Source organism: Pelobates fuscus, chromosome 6, assembly GCF_036172605.1.
Source record: "Pelobates fuscus isolate aPelFus1 chromosome 6, aPelFus1.pri, whole genome shotgun sequence".
NCBI lineage: Eukaryota > Metazoa > Chordata > Amphibia > Anura > Pelobatidae > Pelobates > Pelobates fuscus.
In genome coordinates, this window is record NC_086322.1 from 128,022,511 (window position 1) to 128,044,844 (window position 22,334).

A 22,334-nucleotide genomic window follows, 5' to 3' on the forward strand; every position below is an offset into this window, starting at 1 on the left:
TGAAAAAAAAGTGTAGACAAGTGACTTTATTTTTATTGTGAAAAATGTATCTCTAAACAGATATACAAACAAGACCCTGGTCATCTGTTTATTTGTTGATCAAGTAATCAGCACTGTGTCACGGCTCGCCGAAAGGCTTGATCTCGCCGTACTCATGCACCCGGCTTCCATTACCACCGGCTAGCTCTTCTGCTCTCCTAGTCCGCCAGCCCCTGCAGCTACTCCACATGGGTTGTGGCTTGTAGGGAAAGGAAGGCAAGCACTGGCTGCCCTCCAACTAGGCTCTCCTCCAGGAGACACTTATTACCCTGTGCATGCTATATTCCCCACACTGTTGAAACATTGGGGGATCCATGGTGGCTTGCTTAGGGGCAGTGTAGGGAACAACCAGTTGAATGCTCAGACGGATATAGTGTCTCAACCACAGAGGAAGTATGGATGCCTACCTGCAGTATAGAGGGGTCTCCTCTATTTAAGCACAGAATCCCCTATGTCCAATGCTCAGTTGTTGTGTGGACTACCTAAGGATCCCAAGCCTGGATGTAACTTTGTTAACTCTTACAATGGATTTGCCTCCATTAATCCTTACAAACCTGAACTTTGCCTATGTTAACCCTTGCCAGCTTGGATTTGCCTTACTTAACTCTTACGTGCCTGTACTTGCCTTAATTAACCATTACCAGCTTGAATTTATCTTTTTAACCCTTACCAGTTTGGACTTGCCTTTGATAACCTACTTATTTGAAATAAGTGATTTTTTTGGTTTCCAAGTCGTGCTTAATATTGTCAGCTTGCATTTTCTTTTTAAATAAACATGAAAATTAAGCATATTGAACTGGAAAAAGTAAAGACTTTAAGTTTGAGTGACACCGTTTTCTTCAACCCTTTGCACACTGCGCCACACTGAGACATGACAAGCGGAGATTTTGCCTACAGCTCTAAGAACTGTTGATGTATGGAATCATATATGGTATCATCTGCCTAAAGGAGAAACTGGCAATCTTCTGGCACTCCAGATGTTGTGGACTACATCTCCCATAATTGCCTCACAGTCAGTGGTGTATTTAGGATTTGGGCTGCCCTAGGGTAAATTTTCCCCACCCCTTCCTGTCAAGGCTGCACTTTCACAGACGCTCACTCACTGACAGAAGCTCACTCACTGACAGATGCACACTCACTGACAAACGCATACACTCATTGACAGACACACACTTTCATATACACTGACAAACAATGACATACACACACACACTATTACTTGGACACACACTGACAGGTGCACACATACTGACAGACGCACACTCACTGACAGACGCACACTCACAGACAGATGCATGCACTCAACGACTGATACATACACACTCACTGACCCACACACATTCACTCACACACACATTCACTCACTCACATAGATACACACACTTACAGAGACACACACTCACATACACACTTACAGACACACACACATTCACTTACAGACACACACATTCACTTACAGACACACACATACACACTTACAGACACACACATTCACTTAGACACACACACTTACAGACACATACACATACACACACTTACAAACACACACATTCACTTAGACACACACACTTACAGACACATACACATACACACTTACAGACACATACAAATTTCTCCCAACACTCACTTATAATTATTTCTATTTTATTTTAAATCCACCCAGCCTCCATGGGAGAGCTGGAGTGGATTCCTTACCTGTCCAGTGTGGTTGCTGGTCTGGCAGGCAGGGGGCGCACAGGCTGGCTAGTGATGCCAGGAGCCGGTCTGACATCATATTCCAGCTCCCGGCTTCATTAAGCAGTGTGGAGGGAGCTGAGCAGGAAGTGCTCAGGTAAGTATTCTCCCTCGCTCCCCTGCTGCCCGCCGCCCAGGGGCTCAAAAGTGGCCAGCCGGCTCTTGAGCCCCCCCCCAGGACACCTCCCCGCCCCCTGCAAAGTGCCGCCCAAAGTGGAGGCCTTGTTTGCCTCGCGGAAGACACGTCCCTGCTCACAACCATAATGTTGGCAAAGCATCAGGAGAGGTGTAATACACAGCATATGTAGTGCTGAAGGCTGAATACTCCTGCCCCTGAGAGATAATCTTGAGAGGTTTTTTTTTGTAAAGCAGGTCTTCAATAGTTAAACTTGATGATCCAGGGTGAAATTAATTTTTTGCTTTAAGTTTCCAAATCTAAATGAGCCATATTCTTTTGGCTTCCTTATTATCTGGTTAACCTACTGATTACTTAAACTTGCCATGTCTGATTGATTGATTGATTCATTCATTCTCTTTATGTTGAATTCAATTCTGACTTTACCAGAACCCTCCAAATTTCTGCTTGTGAAAAGGTTTTTGCTTCGGTTTATTCCACAAAAGAAGGAAATTTTATTTTAACAAAGAAGGAATTAAGCCACAAATATATCTATTAATACTTGTATTAATATTTTTCTATTAATTAATTCATTAAAATATTTTAGACTTTTCAACTGGAAAATTTTCTTCCACAAAGTTTTCTATTAATATATTTTGAGACCTATCAGTTGAGGTTTGGGACATTCTTTGTTTCATCCTACCAGGAGCTGCCATGTACCTTAGTTCATAGGTTCCATGTCACCAATCCATGTACCTGTCTGATTCACAATTTTTGGTTAAGTTGTCAAAGTATTGCACTCACTACAATCTTCAAACTGGCTTTTTCCCCTGCATTTCTGGTAAGCATTAAAGTTCAACTGGTGCATTTGTCCTGACTAACCCAGCTTCAGACTAAGCTGATAAGCTTTACAGAATGAATTGCATGGGAACATATTTAAAAAAAAAAATTTCAAGTCTGAATCTTTTTTTACATACCATTTTAGACAATCATACAAGAAAAACTGGTAAGAATTCTACTTAGTATCTGACCCACTTTGTGAGCCAGTCCCTAAACCTCCAGTAGAGGATGAAAGAAAGGAAGTGGAGGTCATTTAAACCCAGGTTGCTGTGGTTCCGCGTTGAATTCTAGGTTCACAATGAACTTCTAGGAGGGAGCTCCACTACGTTTCTTTGCTTATCTTGCTCAATTGTTGTTTTTCTAGTGGTATGGTAGAAGGAATAGCAGTCACTCAGAGTGTTTGGGGTTTTAATAGTTTCAAAATATTTGCAGCATAAATTCTGATGAATGATCCAGTGGTCTATACATTCAGTCATAATACCTTCACTCTGTTGTGGTATCTTATTATATTTTCTTTCTGGTGATTGCAATCTTTGCATGAGCCAATCACAATTATCACTTCACTTCTATCTACTATCACTTCTATAAATTCAATTAATTAAATTGAATTTATGTAAAATATTATTTAGTGCTTCCTGTACATTTAATTAAACTTAATATCAGACATAAATGCATTTCTCTTATGTGTTTCAGCAGTTCCTTAAAGAACCATATAAAATATATATAAAACTGGTCTCCATGATCATATAGTATAGTAATTAAGAGTTTAAAATGTATTTAATAAAACACAAACTGATGATGGTGGATGGAATCTTACGGCCGTTACATCTGCCCATTTTTGCCCATTTTCTCTCTATTACTTGATGCACAGACACAGTAACACAAATATGTTATTAAGAAAGATGCCAAAAAAATAGGAAAACTAAAGAACTCTTCATGTTGATTGCTTTTCTTTTATAACTTTTACTTTTAATTGCATTGCTCTCTTTCTTTAAAAGATTTTAATTATTTTTAAGTATGTATTTTGTGAGCCTAAGCTTTGCCAACCACTACTGAAAAAAAGTCAATAAAGTAATATGATGATCTTGTAAATAGTTATACATGATTGAAAAGCATTCATAGTGAATTTCCCATTTTGCACAGGCTATGTTTTGCTTCAGTGAAGGCTGCACAAAATATAGTTTTATAAATATGAATGGTGCGCCCCCCTGCAGTTTGCTGACACTGCATATTGGCAATCAAAGGTTTTACCAGCAAGATAGAAAATATCTTGCAGCCCTATTCTTGCAATTCTGATGACACATCGCTAGGCAAAATGTTTGTTTTTTTTACTGACCCCATAGTCCCCGAAATATTTTTTCCCTCTAATCTAAAGAATTGACAAAAAATATGGTGCATGACAAAATGCCAGCCAAGTGCCAGACTCCTACCAAGCTATCTCTTGATTGCACAGGAGATCCAGCCCACATGATTAGGCAGACCCTCTATGGGATACTAAGCTGTTTTTTTTTGCATCCCTCCACACCCCCCCTAGAAAAACCTGTTCTTCATTCCATTCTATTTTTTTTCTGGTACCATGAATGGTACTCTGTATCACAGATCAAAATGAGCATGCTCAAGTCAGTCCTCTGAGATTCTGCCATGTGACTGGTTGCAAATCCCCAAATCTAACTGTCACCAATAGATTAAACTTACATATTTCTCCTAGTGACTGCTAACACTTTTCTAAGAAAGCGTAATATTGTAAGAGGTTCCTCAGTTAATGGACAATCGCATATGAATGCATCATACCTTTTTGGCAAACTCCACTTCATTCTACTGGGCCATTAGCTCAAACTAGCCTGTATATATTTATTTATTTTTTATTTATATTCTGTGCAGATGAAGAATACTGCTTTGAGCAATATCCATTTTGCTGTTTAGTAAGCTTGCTGTTGATATGTGAATGGGCCCTTCTGACCTATTTTGTCATAACTAACTAAAATAACTAAAGGAGGTCTGCAGTTTTGTAGTGTCTACCCTGGAGATTATTCTGAATGATTATTCTGAATGTGAGGAACATGATATTCTCACCCTGCTTCCAGACATTTTTCTAAATTTTGTCAAATTATGCTGAAAAGCACTTACCAATCATGTCTAATTTAACATTTACTTCTACAGTGCATTAAGCAAAGTAGCAGGGGGTGAAAAATCCTCATTCACAATGTATTTTATTGGAAAAGGACAGCACATACAGATATTATAACTGTTTACATGTTGGTGCATTTTTTATGGCTTAGTGTAGTTCCTGAAAAGTTTGATTAACTATTTTATAATGCAGCACAAATGCACTAAATATTTGAGGACTGGTTTGCATACAAGTAAACCAGTATCAGTAACCGTTTTATTTCTCCCATGCCCTCCTCCTCTGAATTCCTGATGCCACTCAAGTGGCACTGTTACAAATGTCTGCTGCTTATCAAAATAAATAAATAAATAGGATATGCATGAGCATGTGTAATAGAACAACAGTTAACTTACATTCATGCAAAATTGATTGTTTTAAATCTGCACTGTGAATGAGTAAGTTTCTCCAGTGTTTTAGTGTTTTATCTAATTTTATATATATATATATATATATATATATATATATACAAAAATAGAAAGTCTTTTGCACTCACGCTTAAATTTCCCTTAATTGCTGGGTGCTAAATAGCCAGGGCTCTGGTATCCACGTATCCAAAGAGGTAGCAGCACTCATGGAGTTAAAAGTCCAATCTTTATTTTAAATTGTTAAAACCACGATCAACGTTTCAGTCCTATGTCCAGAACTTTCATCAGAATCAATACATCATGTATTTCATTTTTATTTTTTTCTAGTTACATCATGTATTGATCCTGATGAAAGTCCTGGACATAGGACTGAAACGTTGATCGTGATTTTAACAATTAAAATAAAGATTGGACTTTTTTACTCTGTGAGTGCTGCTACCTCTTTGGATGCATATATATATAAATAAATAAATATATATATATATATATATATATATATATATATATATATATATATATATATATATATATATATTTATTTATTTATTTTTAAATTTACATATACATTAATCACTCATGTGTTATCTACAGAGTATATTGAAAAACTGGTGAAGAATTAATCATGAGCTGCCGCTTTAATGAATGCACCATTTAATTTTTATTATTTTCTAGTTACAGCTGTGTTTTTTTTTTTTTAAATAAACAAGTAATTCATAAATTCTGAAATGAGAACTGAAACTTTGTCGACAAACAAAACTTGGTTGTTGGGCATGAAAGGACATAAATCCTTTACAGTTCCCTTGGGAAAGGCTTGAAAAGGAGAGTAATAATTATAAACCACTTAGTGCTATATGCTCTGTATCATGTTGCCGTGAGAAAGCTATGTTTGATTGGTTTGGTAATTCCTTTCTCTCTGATTTAAACACTTGTATGCTGTGTAATATAATACAATTGTTTTGTGTATTTCTTAACAGAAGGTAATGTAAACTGTAAAGTTTAACATATAATTATTATTGATTTATTTATTTTAATTTCCAGTCAATTATTATATTATTTCATGTCACTTTAGTACATGTCAAACATAATAACACAATTGACAAGATACCATTTTAGTTGTGTGGCTATTTTACTTCTTTTTCACATATAATAGTTCATACTGTATTTTTTAACACAAAATTTTTTAAAATATCAATTGCCATTTTCTCAAGTTCCTCACAATGGAAAAAAAAATACTTAACAAAGAAAAAGTTGGGAATAAACTGCAAAGCAGAAAACTTAGGACATGTGAAATGTTTTTACAACTGATTTGTACCAACCCATGTACCTGTAGAATGTTTAAATTCCAAGTTACAAAAGCAGAACAATAAATTATAACTGGGGGATTCTTGGACACCTTATTAACAAAGAGAGACCAGAAATATTGTCCCTTTCCCCCTTACATATTGGACACTATTATGAGTGTAAATACCCACTTGTGTGGTGGGCTTGTTTTAAATGTAATTAATTTGGGGTTCTATCATCTGCTCATGTTCTCAATCCCCACCTCTAGGGGAGTATTTTTATAGGAGGACCTTCTGTTTGTGGGCTCCTCGCCATAAACCATTTCAGTGGATAAGGGGTTCATTTTGCAGTTGGTTGGCAGTCACTGCTGCACAACAATAACTTTTCTTCTCTATCTCCTGTGTTGTGGGATGGGAATTTTAATAATGTAAACAGCTGGCATGGCAGAATTAACCATAAGGTGACCTTGTACATATGCCTGGGGGCCAGGCATTAGAATGGGCTCTATAACCATGCATTTGCTTGGCCTAATTAAGTATCCCTATGTAAAAAAGGAAGTGGGCCCAAATGTGCCCACCTGCCTAGGACCCTGTGGGATTTCCTTTGTGATACTCTTTCTCTACTAGTGGGCCATCTTGTATGGTTGTTAAAAAGAAAGTGGGAGAACCACTGTTTCCTCCCTTCTTTGTCAACCACCAAATAAATAAATACCAATTTTAAAACAAATTGAGACAATTACACATTAGGATACTTTAACTGTGCCACAGGTACTTGTGCCTAGATCACACTAGGCAATTGTTACTATGTTTTGTTATATGTGGCTGTGTTATGTTTTGCATCTCTATTTGAAAGTCTCAAAGGATGGGGTGAATGTTTTTTTTTATCTCCCACCCCAACTTGGTAGCACCCATGTTCACATGATAAGTGTAGAGGTAGGGACTTTAATCAGTCTTGTTTAGTGTGAGGTTACACAGTGGTCTTAAAGTCACTCTATCATCAAACACAATGTGGTGGTAGAAAGGTACTGCTTAGACTTTCTCTTGTGACAACAGAATCCTGGTAATCACTGTTGTTTCTCCATCTGCTGTGCATAGGGTGGGGAGGAAACAGCAGCCACTTGACATACTCCTGGTTCTTGAAAGATTCTGGGAATCCCTTTCTGTATTGTTTGTTCTGCCTTTTCCAAGATGTTTAATTGTGCAAGCTTAGGTTTTAAAAAGAAGATAAATTTACCAAAATGTATGTAATGTCACAAACATTTCATGTGCGTGCAATATCTGGAGTGAACAATTAAACAATTAAACAACCACTTGACGTCATAAATACTTTTCCTTGTATGACAACACAAAAATAGAATGCTGTTTATAATGGAAAACATTTTAATGGTGCTAACATAATCACATTAATTCAGACAACTACTAAACTGAAATTCTTTTGGTATTGGGGTTTAAAATATTTGTATTAAAAAATATCTTCTTATCTTTGCTTTGCAAAGCAAGCAAATTAGGAATAATTATATCATTTTCCATACGAAAACTAAAGGTATACAACCATGGAATTGTTAATGTAATTACAAAACACCCACACGCATTTGTCTTTACTCCAGATTAACATTCCCAGATGATGCTTAAACTGAGCATTTACAGAGACTGTTCATAATATTTATAGTTAAGCAGATAACATTTGAAGATGCTCAAATTTGACTCGTACAAAGTTGCTCAATTTTGATTTGTGTAATTACAATTTTCCCCTCTCTTCCTTACAGAAGTTCAGGACTATTTAAAGATTATCTTTCATAAAAAGTTTAAGATCATTGCAGTTATTTCAATAATATTCAAGGCCATTTCAAATCTTAATCTTTTATTTCAAGTTCGTAGCTTAAATTTGATGTATGTTTTGATTTATTGTCTTGTTGAAAACAATCCCTTTGAGCTTCAATTTAGAATATTTCCTGGGCCACCAGTAGCCACACACCCCAACGCTTAATGGATGGATATCTGCACAAAGAACTAGTATAAAACTATTCCGGGGGCGGGTCCGGACCGCCGAGCTGGACGGTCGCAAGTACCTTCAGCTCCTGCATCTTCCAATGATTTCAGCCCTAAAAACATGGTTTATCCTGGGATAGAAGACCGACAGCACCGACCCTCTGTGTGCTGGGACCACTGGACCCAGGGAGAGGCTGACTCTCCGAGTTCCAGTCCCCTGGGGGAGAAACTGCCACCCCAGATTCTTCGGCGGTGAGTGGGGTGGACGGCCGCTGCCCCGCTATCCTGCCTGACAGTGCCCGGCCGGAGGACCGGACCGGCGAGGTCCTGGCCCTGTCCCCCCCCCCTCTGGGCCGGCGGGGGTAATCCCGGTCCCCACCCTGTGACCCCGCAGGCAGGAAGGCAGCCCGGGCCCAGCAACATCTGCAGTCTGATCCACGGCCTGGGCACCCTACCTAAAATGGCGGACGCCACGTGAGACAAAACCAGCAGGAGAACATGCGCCGCCCAGACGCCCACAATCCATGGCAAAACAACCGGGTACAAACAAACCGACACCCCACAGCTACCACCGGCTACCACCCACCAGGGAATCCCAGCACAGTGCCTCTCTCAAGGCCGCAACAAGAGACCGACGTTTGTGCCCAGGGGCCGGACGCACCGATCCACACCTCGGCAGGGCGTCCAGCGGAATCACCTCCCGCGCAAGTTGCCCGTACCTCCTAGCATCATACTTCAGCAGCCATCCTGCTTCATCAGTGCTAGATGGAATCGCTGGGACATGGAGGTTCAGCTGGCTGTGCCACGGCAAATCCTGAGGTCGGGAGTGGGTTGAGTGCCCATCAGAGACTGCCCGAGGTTACCCCACAACCACATGCTGCCTCTTGAACTCTGTTCTATGATATATGCCTTCTGTTTTAAGCCTTTAATACTAGTGATGACTATGTCAGTTAGTATAGCTTGACCACCACACAATCTTGTTTAACTACCTACTGACATTTATTATTAGGACACTGTTCCCCACCTGTGACCCCTATATAAAAATGTGCAATCTTTATTAATGCCAGGCTAATCATATATCCTGCCTATTTTACTATGCATTCACCCCAGAGTCTAGATAGATTTACCTACTCTGACAGCAAACACCACAATATAGATCTAGACCATTTTATTAAGCCTTGTTTATTACGCATGTTCCTTAACTTGTCAATACTTCTTCAAAATGTGCACAAGTTTCTATCAATGCCTTACTACATGTAAACCATGTACCGTGTCTCTTTGTCAATTGCTGTTGGGGCATGGCAAACTTTTATGGAATTTTCTGCACAACAAAATAAAGAATTAAAAAAAAAAAAATATTCCAGTGCAACTTTTAAATATTCTACAGGTCCTTTGCAGTGATATAGATAGCTATATTGACCATTCTACAAGCAGCTCTATTGGAAATGTATCTTTGGATTCATGCATTTGCCTTGAGTTCAACAGTTCCTCTAAACCTCCATTACTTAATCATATCTTGGACAGTGGAAATGGCAAGCAGGAAGCATTTAAAGATCTTACTACTTTGTAAGAGTCAAATATCTTTATTCTCTTATCCTAAGTCAGCTGCTTAGAGCATCCAATGGTAATTGAGAGGGTCCGAGTTTTGGAAAGTGTATTACAGAGGCTTTGTCACGTTGCAATAAATGTTAAGCATTTCATAAAGATAGAATCAGTGTTGAAGGTCCAGCACTGTGTCAAGATACCATAAGACAAAGAATGCACATGGTGTTATGGCAAAGCCAAAGGCTGACAATACTTGACAAAAAGTCGAACTTCTGCATCAAATTCTGTCAAGTTCTGCCCTAGGTAGCACTAGGGGTATCTGTGCGAATCAGGATGATACTTGCAGATCCTAAGACTTAGTCTGTGGAAACTCATGAAGTCCTGTGTGATCTTTCATAGACATCAGTGTTGTATTCTTGTGCATGCACGAGAGTACAACACTGGCAAAAAGCTTGAGGCCTGTGTTTACAAACAATATCAGTCTATAACTGCTGCATCCAAGGGTACTTCCCAAGTGTTGGCAAGAAGGTGATAGATGCCCCTAATGCTGAATGGTGGTGTGTGTGGTAAACAAGGAATTGGTAGCTTAGAAGTAGAGGTCTAATTCTGAAAGGAAAGTCTTTTTAGTATTTATATGGCTTTTAGATATGGACCCGAATGTTTACCTGTGGCTGTGGATTTGACTGCTTCAGTCTGTTCTTCAATAATCAATGAGTCTTCTACAACTGCAGCTACATTTTATGTAAAATAGCATTGTATATATAGCATTTATGCCTAAATAGTTCATGTCTGGTAGAGAAGTTGGTGTGCTTTAATTCAGTGTGGAATATATTTGCGAAAATGAGAGGTGACATGTTTGACAGTGCCATCACTGAGTTTGATCTGGCAATGTATCCAGACTGGCATTTTGCATGTAATATTTTTGCCAACAGATAATCACTTTTATTGTCTTGAACATAGTTTACATATGTGGAGCAATAATTATTTCTCTTGGCATTGCAGAAAAGAAGCTCTTTCAAGTTGGTATGATATTCTGTAACAGTAATCGTTTTAATTGAATGCATGGATTTATGCTTAGATGCTGAAGTGTAGCTGTCAATTTAGGGAGAGTTAAGTGAATTTTTCCTTAACTTGGGAGTGTGTCTGGACAATTAACATTTGTAACACTCTCGTATGGGCTTCCTAGATCAGAGGGGCTGATACATCATTGATCATGTTAGAAAAGTAATACACAACAGGGTCTTGAAATGTTATTATTCTATTTAGTTATTCTGTGGTGGTGGTTGTTAATAAGCGATTAGTTGATTGTTTATTGGCAGATTTTGGTGGTAAGTGATGGAACCCATACTTCGAGATTTAAATGGCATATTCAGATAAGAGTATTTGTCCCGTAAATTATCTATTGAGGAGGTTAGGTGAAGGAAAAACAAGTCTATCGTCAAATAAAAGTTATCAGGTTTAGAATAGAAGGCATAACCTTTTACGGATGGGTTGGCTACGCTCCTAAGTCTATACATCAGTCTTACATTATGTAAATGAACTACCTGTCTTCAAAGAAAGGTAGTTTTGGGTAGATGGGGATGTAGTGGAGACTAGTAGAGAGTCTGTAGAGAAATGACAGTCTCCAACAAGGAGAAAGATCCCATCAGAGAACTTTTCAGTTATTGTCAACATTTTTGTAATGCAGCATATCGAGCTCTGTTGGGCAGGTATACTTTTAAAAATGTATAGACATTGGCTACTATTTTTTCCTTTGAGCATAAGAAACATTTCCTGCATCTGTTGTTTATGACTGATAGATGCAGACTGAAACCTAAACCTCTTTGGTTAGAAACTGTAAGCAAAACATACAAAGAAAAGATGATGTTAGCTTTGACCAAAACCAAAGGCTACAAAACTCATAGATGTGGACGGGAAGCAATTGGTGAGTATGGAGAATCATTTTTGTTACTGGAGTTACTGGAGCAAAGGGTATTTTAGCGGTGTTGACTACTTAAAGACACATAGTTCCTGAATGCCAATAGTAGAAGTTCATATATGTAACCAATGAGGTAGGTACGTCCAACTAGGAATAGATGAGCATCACGTTACTGATCTGCAAAGGGCCTGATAGGTTAGTGGGTATTCGTGTCACCCACTTATGTGAATAACAGATTTGTGGAGATCATTAAAATATGTGGAAAATAGAAGGTAGAAGGTTATATCTAGGTATGCGTTTGGTCCTGTCTACCCAACAAGTCCCATGTACAAGGTGGATGTCAGAGACCGATTGTGAAAACGTTCATTGCAATGAGGCTTCCAGGTTAAGCACCATTGTGGAGATGTCTGCTTCTGAAGATTAATGGCATATCATTTATTGTCATGTTCTAATGGGGGAGATGCTGCAGAATAAGCTTCATGCACTGTATTAGTACCCACATATTTCAAAGTCATGTCTTGTTTTTACATGGAAATATTTAGTTTAATATTGTTGAATTCATGCAGTTGTGTTTTTAAAGCTTCTGGATTAGAATATCATCATCTTCTGAGGTCAAGTCACACCCCCTTAATGATATTCTTGTTGTTTTACTCATTTTCATTTGTATTTCCTTTCTTGCAAATCAACAATGCAGCATTCAATACAGATCATTGTCTATGTAATTTCTTGACCTCTTCAAATTTGTGAATGTACTATAATATATGCTTTTATGTTTTTCAGTAAATTATTTTTACTTGTATTTTTCCTAGGTATGATTTTGTGGAGATAGAAGACCCCAGTGATGGCACAATACTCGGACGCTGGTGTGGTTCCAACACAGTGCCAAGCAAGCAAATATCAAAAGGAAATCAGATCAGGGTACGATTTGTATCTGATGAATATTTCCCTTCTGAGCCAGGATTTTGCATCCATTATACTCTTCTCACCCCGGTAAGCAAGTGTTTTTAGCTTCCATATAGTGATTATTAGTCATGGCTGTGCTTTCTGTAATCTGATAGTCGAGGTCATAAGCAGTGAACACACCAAAAGAAAAAAAGTTAATGAAAGATAAACAGCCTTTCCAGGCAAGCAATACATTCCTTACGTGAAAACAAAATATATACCCAGGTGTTTTGCTTTCCTGATTTTGGATGTGCCAATGACTTAGCTATGTGGTCAGTCATGTGAAAATTCTTGCATACATAATGTATGTTTTCTCCTATTTGTGATAAAATTGCATTTGTGTGAGTAGTTTTATCTCTGCCTTTTATGTTTGGGAGAGGGGCAATGGTGTTTCAAAATAGCAATGGCAAGAGCGTCCATATTTACAGTATTATAACGAGTGAATGGGTAAGAGGCATTATATAACTTTTACACTGGATGATAGAGATGTTTTTATTAACCTTTAGAAATGTTGCATACATAATATATGAAGGTTAATTTATTTAATGTATGTAATATATTTGTACACAATAAAAAAAAAGTCTACTGACCTAGTTCTTGTTATCTCGAGTACTCTATGAAGAATCTCAACTTGAATCTCAATCTCAAGAATCTCAACTTGTTAACTCTGCATTTCAGAAATTTGGACGACATATCTAGTGTAATTTATAATATCTATTTCTTTGTCAAAGATGTAGCCCAACATATTTAAATTACTCTTTTTACATATTAAATACATTTCCAAGAGTGGTAAAAACACAATTCTAAAATCACAATTCTCGCAGGACATTATGCCTGTCTACTGTGCCATCTGTGAGAAATGGCACAAATGCAGACAAAACACTATTTACTTACACACACAGCACAAGATGAATAAACACAATATGAAAAGCATCACTACATTAGCATAGTATTTTATTTTAGAATAAAAAATATACTTATTTTTCAGTAATTCTGAGTAAACATATACAGGGAGCAGATAACAACACAGGAAAACAGTACAATTTTTCAGAACTCCTGTTGCAATCTACACATTTTATATATGAGGTTGCCGAATGATTTATATTAAAGGATTATTCCAAACATCTTGCCACTTCAGTGAGTTTAAGTAGTAATGGTGCTTGGAGTCTGTATTTACAGCATTTTCCTATGAAAGACTGTCTAGAGGTGTAACTCTGCCTTTGGCAGCATCACAGGGGTGTCATCAGCTGGCCTAGAATTCTACCAATGCCAGTTCTGTGCAAATTCCTATAAATGGCTGGCATTTATATATCTAAGGTTCAGCTTTGCAGAATCCTGATGCACATCACAACCAGCCTTAAAGGAGGTCAGGCAACTGGCAGGACCAGGTAAGAGGGCAAACATTTGCAAAGGGCTTCTCCCCATTACCAGGAAACTGGGCCAGTGCACTCCTCACATCATAAGCACAACAACGGCTGTATTGGTTATGATGCTTGGAGTAAACCTTTACATATTTTATATGATTTCTTCTTCTTTTATACTATACTATTAAGTTTTTTTGTTTTGTTTTAATGTATATGTTAAGGAGTGTATTTTTAAATATATTCTGTATATTCTGTGTTTCCTTTATGTCAGTCAATAAGTTGAAAAGGTGTCTTTATCCTGTTGGACTTTTCAAATGTAATGGTAAATGTAATAGTTTTTTGGTGAAGTCTTTAGTATTATATTGTTCTATATCACCTCCTAAATACTAGGCTGATATTTAGGCTTGGCATGTTCTGATCCATAAAGAAGCAAGTCCAAATAAAACCTTGTATAAGAAGTCAATCACAAGCTTGTGAGGGGAAGTATTCCTCAGTAAGGTATGGGTATGGGATATTCGTGAGATCCGTATGAAAAAATAAAGACAGCAAATAACGTGCAGTATATCCCAACAGGTACTAAGTACTAAGTACTATCTTGTAAGAGGTCTATATGGTCCTACTTACGTTTTTCAGAGCTATAAGGTCTAGTATATTAGCGCTGATCCTTTGTACATATTGTTAATATAATTGATGTGCCCAGTCTATTCTTTGCATGGAAATAACTTCTATATGTGTAGAGGTTGTCTTTTCTAACCTCTGCAACCCATGGAAACTGACTTGTTCCAGTTTCCTCGTAGCTAGCACACTGACAGACATATAGAAGAAAACATAGAAAATGCTTCAAAACACAGAACCATTAATACAGAACACATTAGGAATGAATATTTAACCACCTACACTGTATTGTATAAGGATCAAGTATCTCCAAACATTTCCACATGTGTTCCCAGTCTCGGTCAGTTATAGGAATTATTATTTTATTATTGGAATTCATCAAGTAACCCTGATGTTAAACATTTATTGAATAAATGTGAGATAAATAAATGTATTCCAAACACATAAACTCGTAGATATTTAAAGGAAGTATGTTGCACATATTAAGTTTGTACTATCGTGTCTACTCGCAGAATTGGTAACTGTATCTCAATAATGTAGTGATAAGGCATTATCTTGGGTGTTGTTGTTTTTTTCTTTCTTTTTAAAATGTTGTGGTGTGAATGTTATTGAACAATGGAAATATATATTTTCCAAGTCCATATAAGGGGGTTCATGCAGATCACCCACTTTCCCTTAATGTTTTTTTTCAGCAGAATTTAATGTTTGAGAATAGGTTTGTAGCTGAAAAGCTGTTATTGTAAGACACTGATATGCATCAGATGGAGGTTACACTCCGTCAATTTGGATCATATTCATTAAAGTGATCTTAAAGGTGACAGCTTTCTTCAAAGTAGAGAAAGACAGTTGTTGGAGAAATGTCCATTTTGGATGACAGACATATTTACTAAATGGAAACATTCTGCCACTTTTCTGTCAGAAAAAGTGGTGCAAGAATTCATAAAATAGCAAATATTCAAAAATGACAGGGCACAAAAAAAGCAATAGACTAAAAAAAAATTCAAGAGGTTGAATAAATTGGCCAAACAATCTCTGAAAATTGGATGGATATGTGTCAGTAACACATTGATACAAATATCTCTCACCATGTAAGCAGTCAGCTTGTAATAATGACTGTGCCACACCCGACTGTTACAGGAACACAGTGATTGCGGATCTCTTCATTTCATTCAATTTTATTAAAGACACGGAGGCGAGTATTATGCATAACTCTTTCTTTATTTCCTCAGCAGCAAAGATAGAGGAATATAAATATTATCAAAAACGAAAGAAAAAACTGTACAGGCACAACAGGCAGCCAATCACATAATAGAGGAAGTAGCTATATAAGTCCTGTGTCTCCCACAATCCCCCTCTTTCTTTGCTGCTTCCTCAGACAGCTAAGTATTTTACTTGAGCTCTCCTACTCATTGCATTTTGTTTTGTGATGTTTACTTATGGTTCATGTTTCTGATTAAGCTTATTACTATTATTATCGTATTTATTCACTGTTGATATTTTCTGGTACCTACATCGTTGGTGTATTTGGGGGTTCCCCTGGGACTTTGCCCGCCGCCGCGGGCTGTTTTTCCCCTCCCTCCCATCCCTGTTTGTCGCTTCTCAGCGCTATCACTCTGCCGCGTGGGTCCTTCTCTGTGACCGCGGCTGAGTGTGCTTGTTTCTCCTCTCGCGGGCTGCCCGCGCGGGTAGGTGCACGCGCCCCTTCCCCCGCCGGGAGCCGGTCCGCGAGCGCACTCTGACACGTGCGGCGGCCATTTTGGGCGGTCACTCGCATCACCCTGTTCTGCGTGCGGTCGGTCCCTGTTCTCCTCCGGGTTCCCCTGCTACACCAACGATCAGGTTTAGCTTGTATTCTGTTCTGCTGGGTTAATCAACCCATTTCTAGTGTTTCCTTTTCGGCTTATATTAGTGCCCGTTTTTCTATTGTGCCTCATTATGCAGGATAGCAAGGATGGGCCTACTGACCCCTCTGGGGATTTCCCAATAGATAACCCTGAGGGTGCTATGGCCTCTCAGGAGCTCCAGGCCTTATTAGAAGCTACTATGGCTTCCTCCCTTCAAAAGGCTATTGCCTCCGCTATGGGGGCTGTCTCGTCCTCCTTTACCCAGTCACTTCACTCTGTGTTTTTGCCTTCCATGGCTACCCCTAACCCCCTGGGTGTGGGGTCCCCTTCCCCTGCCCAAACTGTGCCGGGTGCCCGTAAGGCGAAGGCAAAGTCTCGATATATCGGCTCCCACTCCTCGATGCAGGCTTTGCCTGCCATGACTGACACGCCTCTGGCGGTCGCAGATAGCGCGCATCCCACGCGCACAAGAGCCCCTGGCCGGGCTAAAAAGGCTAGATTGTGGAAATGGGCTAGAGCCCTGGATGATGGGTCGGATACCGACCGGAGTGTGGAAGATGATTCCGATATTATGGAATATGACTCCTATGTTGAGGGCGAGTCAGGCGAGGATCAACCCCCTACGGGTGTAACCCCTTCTGGGTCCTCTGCCAACCCCCGAGGAAAAGTGCCAGGCCCCGCTGGGGATGACAATAACGGGCTTTTAGACCCACAGGGTAACCCCCTGTTTGACCCGGACGACCTACGTCACCCGCGGTCTGCTGAATGGGTCCCTCCGGACCATATCGCCCAGTATGTGGCTAAGAGAATACGCACACCTCTGTCCAAGGAAGGCCGCAATAAATTGCGTGCCGAATGCCCACGACCTTCCCTCCCTGGCGCTGCCTGTAAGACCCCAGACGTTGACCCTCAAATTGCGCAATTTTTAAATAAGTCTGGAGGGAAACCTAAGAAGGGTCTTGATCACTCACTGAAAGGGTGCCAAGACAAGATCCTAGACACGCTGGGCCCCCTATCAAAACTATACGAGCTTCTTGATGCCGCTCGTACTGGTGACTCTGTTTTGGATGTCGATGTGGCCATCGGGTGGGTCCAGCGGGCTATATGCCTTATAGGGAATGCTAACACGGCCATGTCTTCCGAGAGACGCAAGGCAATTCTATTAAAAATAGACCCTAAACTGGCCGCTATGACCGTAGCTGAACCTGATTCAGCCGATGAGGGGATGTTGTTCGGCACATCCTTCGTAAAGGACATGGGGTCCTATGTCAAAACATTTACGGCGATCGACAAGGCGCAGGCAAATATGAAGCGCGCCTTATGGTGAGTACCCTTTCTTCCCCTCTCGATCAGGTTCGGGTGGCGGGGAGGCTGGCTTTATTCTACCTAAGGTGGGCAGATATAACCTCAGATGCTTGGGTTCTGCAATGCGTAAAGGGTTATCAACTAGATTTCGTCTCCCTGCCTGTTCAAATGTATGCCCCCAGGGAATTGTCTCTCCCACAGGAGCAGAATACGATGATCTCCGCGGAAGTCGAGGAGATGTTCTCGAAAGGCGCCATCGAAGAATTGCCGTTCGCCACTCCAGGCTTTACGAGCAATCTCTTCCTAGTGCCCAAGAAAGGGGGCGGTGTCCGCCCAGTGATAAATCTTCGCCCTCTCAACGCCTTCCTACGCTACCAACACTTTCATATGGAAGGCATTCATTGTCTCAGAGACCTTCTGAGACAGTCGGATTGGATGGCCAAGTTGGACCTGAAGGACGTGTACTTCACGGTTCCAATAGCAGTAGAGTCCAGGGACTACTTACACTTCACCTGGCACGGACGGCGTTGGCGTTTTACATGCCTGCCGTTCGGTCTCTCCTCGGCCCCTTGGTGTTTCACCAAGGTAATGAAGCCGGTGGTGTCGTACCTCCGTACCCGAGGGGTTCGACTGATTATTTACCTGGACGACATCCTAATCATGTCCCAATCGTTGGAATGCCTGAGACTGCATTTGGACTGGACAGTCAATCTCTTACAGAACCTAGGTTTTCTGATCAACTGGGACAAGTCGGTCCTGAACCCCGCCCAGTCTATGGAGTTTTTGGGGTTCCAGGTGGATTCCGTACGGCAGTTCCTGTACTTGCCGGAATCCAAGATAAAAGCCATCCAGAAGGAGCTTCGTCGAGCTCTTCGTGCTTCGGACTTATCGGTTCGATAGTTGGCAAGGATCATCGGTCTACTGGCCTCCTCCATTCAGGCGATATTCCCAGGCCCTCTGCATTACCGGGCTCTCCAACGGCTCAAGGGGTCGCACCTACGTTCGGGTCACTCCTACGAATCTCGGATATGTCTGGACGAGGAATCCAGAGACGAGCTGGTATGGTGGCTACCACTCATGGAAGCCTGGAACGGAAGGGCGATTTTCGGTTCCATTCCGAACGTGATCATAGAATCAGATGCCAGCTTGCACGGCTGGGGGGCTCGTTGTGGCAACGTTTCCACAGGAGGCAGATGGTCCGACACAGAGAAGTCGTTACACATCAACTGCCTAGAACTTCATAACTTCTGGCAGGAGCCTTTGCAATTCGCAGCCTTACCCCTGGAAGGGCGAACTGTTGCGTTCTCCTCAAGTTGGACAACGTATCGGCGGTCCGATACATAAATCACCTGGGCGGCACCAAATCTAGGATGTTGGCTCTCTTGGCGAAGGATTTTTGGCAATTCTGCCTTTTCAACAACGTTTTGGTGACGGCGGAACATATTCCGGGTCTGGACAATTCAGGTGCGGATTGGAACTCCAGGCATTTGAGAGACTTGGGAGACTGGCGCTTGCACGCCTCGGTCTTCCAAAGCCTAACCGGGTTGTGGGGGCGATTCGAGATGGACCTATTCGCCTCTCGCCTGAACGCTCAATTGCCGAAGTTCTACAGTTGGAGACCGGACCCGGCGGCTGTGGCGACGGATGCCTTTCTTCAGGAATGGCCACCGGGCCGCCTGTATGCCTTTCCTCCATTCAACATGATTGCTCGTACGATCTCGAAGCTGGTTCGTCACGACTGCTGTCTGGCTCTGATCACCCCTCTGTGGAGATCCCGTCCGTGGTTCCCTCGACTGATGGAGTTGTCCGTAGACTTCCCTCGTCTATTACCGAACTTTCAGAACCTCCTTCTGGATCCGGATGGGAACTCGCACGAATTGGTACTACGGCACCAGTTGCCACTGGTAGCGTGGTTCCTTTCAGGGGACGCTGGGTTGTCCCTGACGTTTCACAGACAACTCTCTTGCTCCTCGATAACGCCTGGGCTCCGGGCACGCGATCAGCTTACCGAGCTGCATGGAAGTCTTGGTCTGATTGGTGCATGGAACGGGCAATGGATCCCGTATCTGCCCCTCTCCATTTGATCCTGGAGTTTCTCACAGCCCTGTTCGACTCGGGCAAGGCGTACAGAACTATCAATGTTTTTCGCTCGGCCATATCTGCCGGTCACGGAGGTTTGGAAGGTTTACCCGTCGGCAAACATCCTTTTGTATGCCGTCTTCTCAAGGGTATTCGCCTCGTCCGTCCACCTAGGTTGCGTTTTTCGGCCTTTTGGGACGTCAACATAATGTTGCGGTTCCTGTCGGCGTGGTATCCTAACCATGACTTGACCCTTAAGCAGCTATCCTCCAAGATGGTTATGCTGTTTTGCCTGATCTCTTGTAAGAGAGTCTCCGATGTCAGGGCTCTTGACTGGGGTGCCTTTGTGTTTACTCCTGAAGGCGTTACTTTCAACATATCTAGGAGGACTAAATATGCATCCAAATCCTTCGTATATCCTAGATTCTCGTTATGTCCAGCACTCTGTCCGGTGGATTGTTTGAAGGCCTATCTGGATGCTACGCGACCGTTGCGTTCGTCTGACCGACATCCCCTATTCATTTCATTTAAGGCTCCTCATCGCCCAGTCTCGACACCGACACTAGCGCGTTGGATTCGTTGGCTTTTATCCCTAGCGGGTATAGACACGTCTATCTTTACACCTCATTCTGTACGAGGTGCTATGGCCTCGAAGGCATCCACAGTTGGTTGCCGTCTGGAAGACATCATGCACGCAGCGGACTGGTCCCGAGAATCAACCTTCAGGGACTTCTATTTCAGACCAATTGAGCACATCGCATCTCAGGTGATAGCACAGCTTTGAACTTGCATAATATGTGCCTCCGTGTCTTTAATAAAATTCCCAGATTTTACTAGTAACATGACGTAAAGTCATGATTTTATTAAAGACACGGAGGCGAGTATTATTCCCTCCCACCCTCCCGGTGTGGATTTGGGATAGGAGATGCTTCGATACTATGCAGGTACGTTTTCAATTAGGTCTGTATTTGGATCATGTATCTATATCATGTAATTTTGTCATGTTTAGATGATTTTGACAGTTTTATATTGGTTTCTAATTTTATATATTTTCTATTCCAGAATCCAGTTTCATGTAGGACTCCTCACGGTTATGTTTGGTAAGTCTACAGTTTTGAGTTTGGAAATTACCATATTTTTCTATCTTTTTTAGCTTGAAGTTATCGCATTGTTTCCCGTTTCCTGTTTGGATCAAGTGGGATATCGTTAATCTTACCTGGTCTTCGGTTTTCACAAGAAAGAGGGGGATTGTGGGAGACACAGGACTTATATAGCTACTTCCTCTATTATGTGATTGGCTGCCTGTTGTGCCTGTACAGTTTTTTCTTTCGTTTTTGATAATATTTATATTCCTCTATCTTTGCTGCTGAGGAAATAAAGAAAGAGTTATGCATAATACTCGCCTCCGTGTCTTTAATAAAATCATGACTTTACGTCATGTTACTAGTAAAATCTGGGAATTTGTGACCCATTCTTACGTTTTTATACATTTCATATTTTTTGGCCCTTTCCATTTGACTAGGAGGGGTAATGTGACAGCAGCAAAGGATTTATTCATCTATCTGTGATTGGCCTGTTGATCTAATTTCATGTTCTTCTGACTGGAGAATCCATGAAGGTTGCTCTCTGATTAATGTTTTAATCAAGGCCCTGATTTGAATGTGTTTGCTTGTGACCTCAGGCTGTGCATGAATAATTCTGAATTTTATTAATAAATGTTTTTATTTGCATTTGTATATAGTATTGTGCAGGATGTACATTCATTCTAGTCACAAAAAATGACTTTTGCAGAAACCCACTATTCTATTTCCTTAATTTTCACTTTTTCTCAAACATTTTAGAGCGACCAATTATATTTAAAATAAATCAACTGGTATGTATTTTTTTTTTTAATCACAATAGCTGGTACATTATCCCGGTATTTTTTTCTATCCAGGATCTTTTTTTTCACATGTTCACTGTTAGAGGAAATATAAATCAATACAGTATTTAATTTAAAAAAAGTGACTAATTTTATCTAGGATCAAACTCATCTCACCAACAACCGGAAAACGGACAACATTGCATCTCTACCAGTCCTAAACAACATTTATAGTATAGAAGGGAGAACATGTGTGGCAGAATCAAATAAGAAGAAAAGGCTGGGTTTATTTTATACCTAGAATATTTTCAAGTTTAGCTCTAGGGACAACA

The 22,334-nt window shown here is 40.6% G+C and overlaps 1 protein-coding gene across 2 annotated transcripts in view; it reads left to right on the plus strand.

Moving 5' to 3' along the window:
- The window catches only part of PDGFC (platelet derived growth factor C), a 289,779-nt gene that overhangs the window by 199,935 nt on the left and 67,510 nt on the right, over window positions 1-22,334 (plus strand). For both annotated transcript variants that reach the window (XM_063458241.1, XM_063458242.1), the window contains one exon: window positions 12,802-12,982. In XM_063458241.1, coding sequence (XP_063314311.1) covers window positions 12,802-12,982 — 181 coding nt within the window. The remainder of the gene's footprint in view (window positions 1-12,801; window positions 12,983-22,334) is intronic.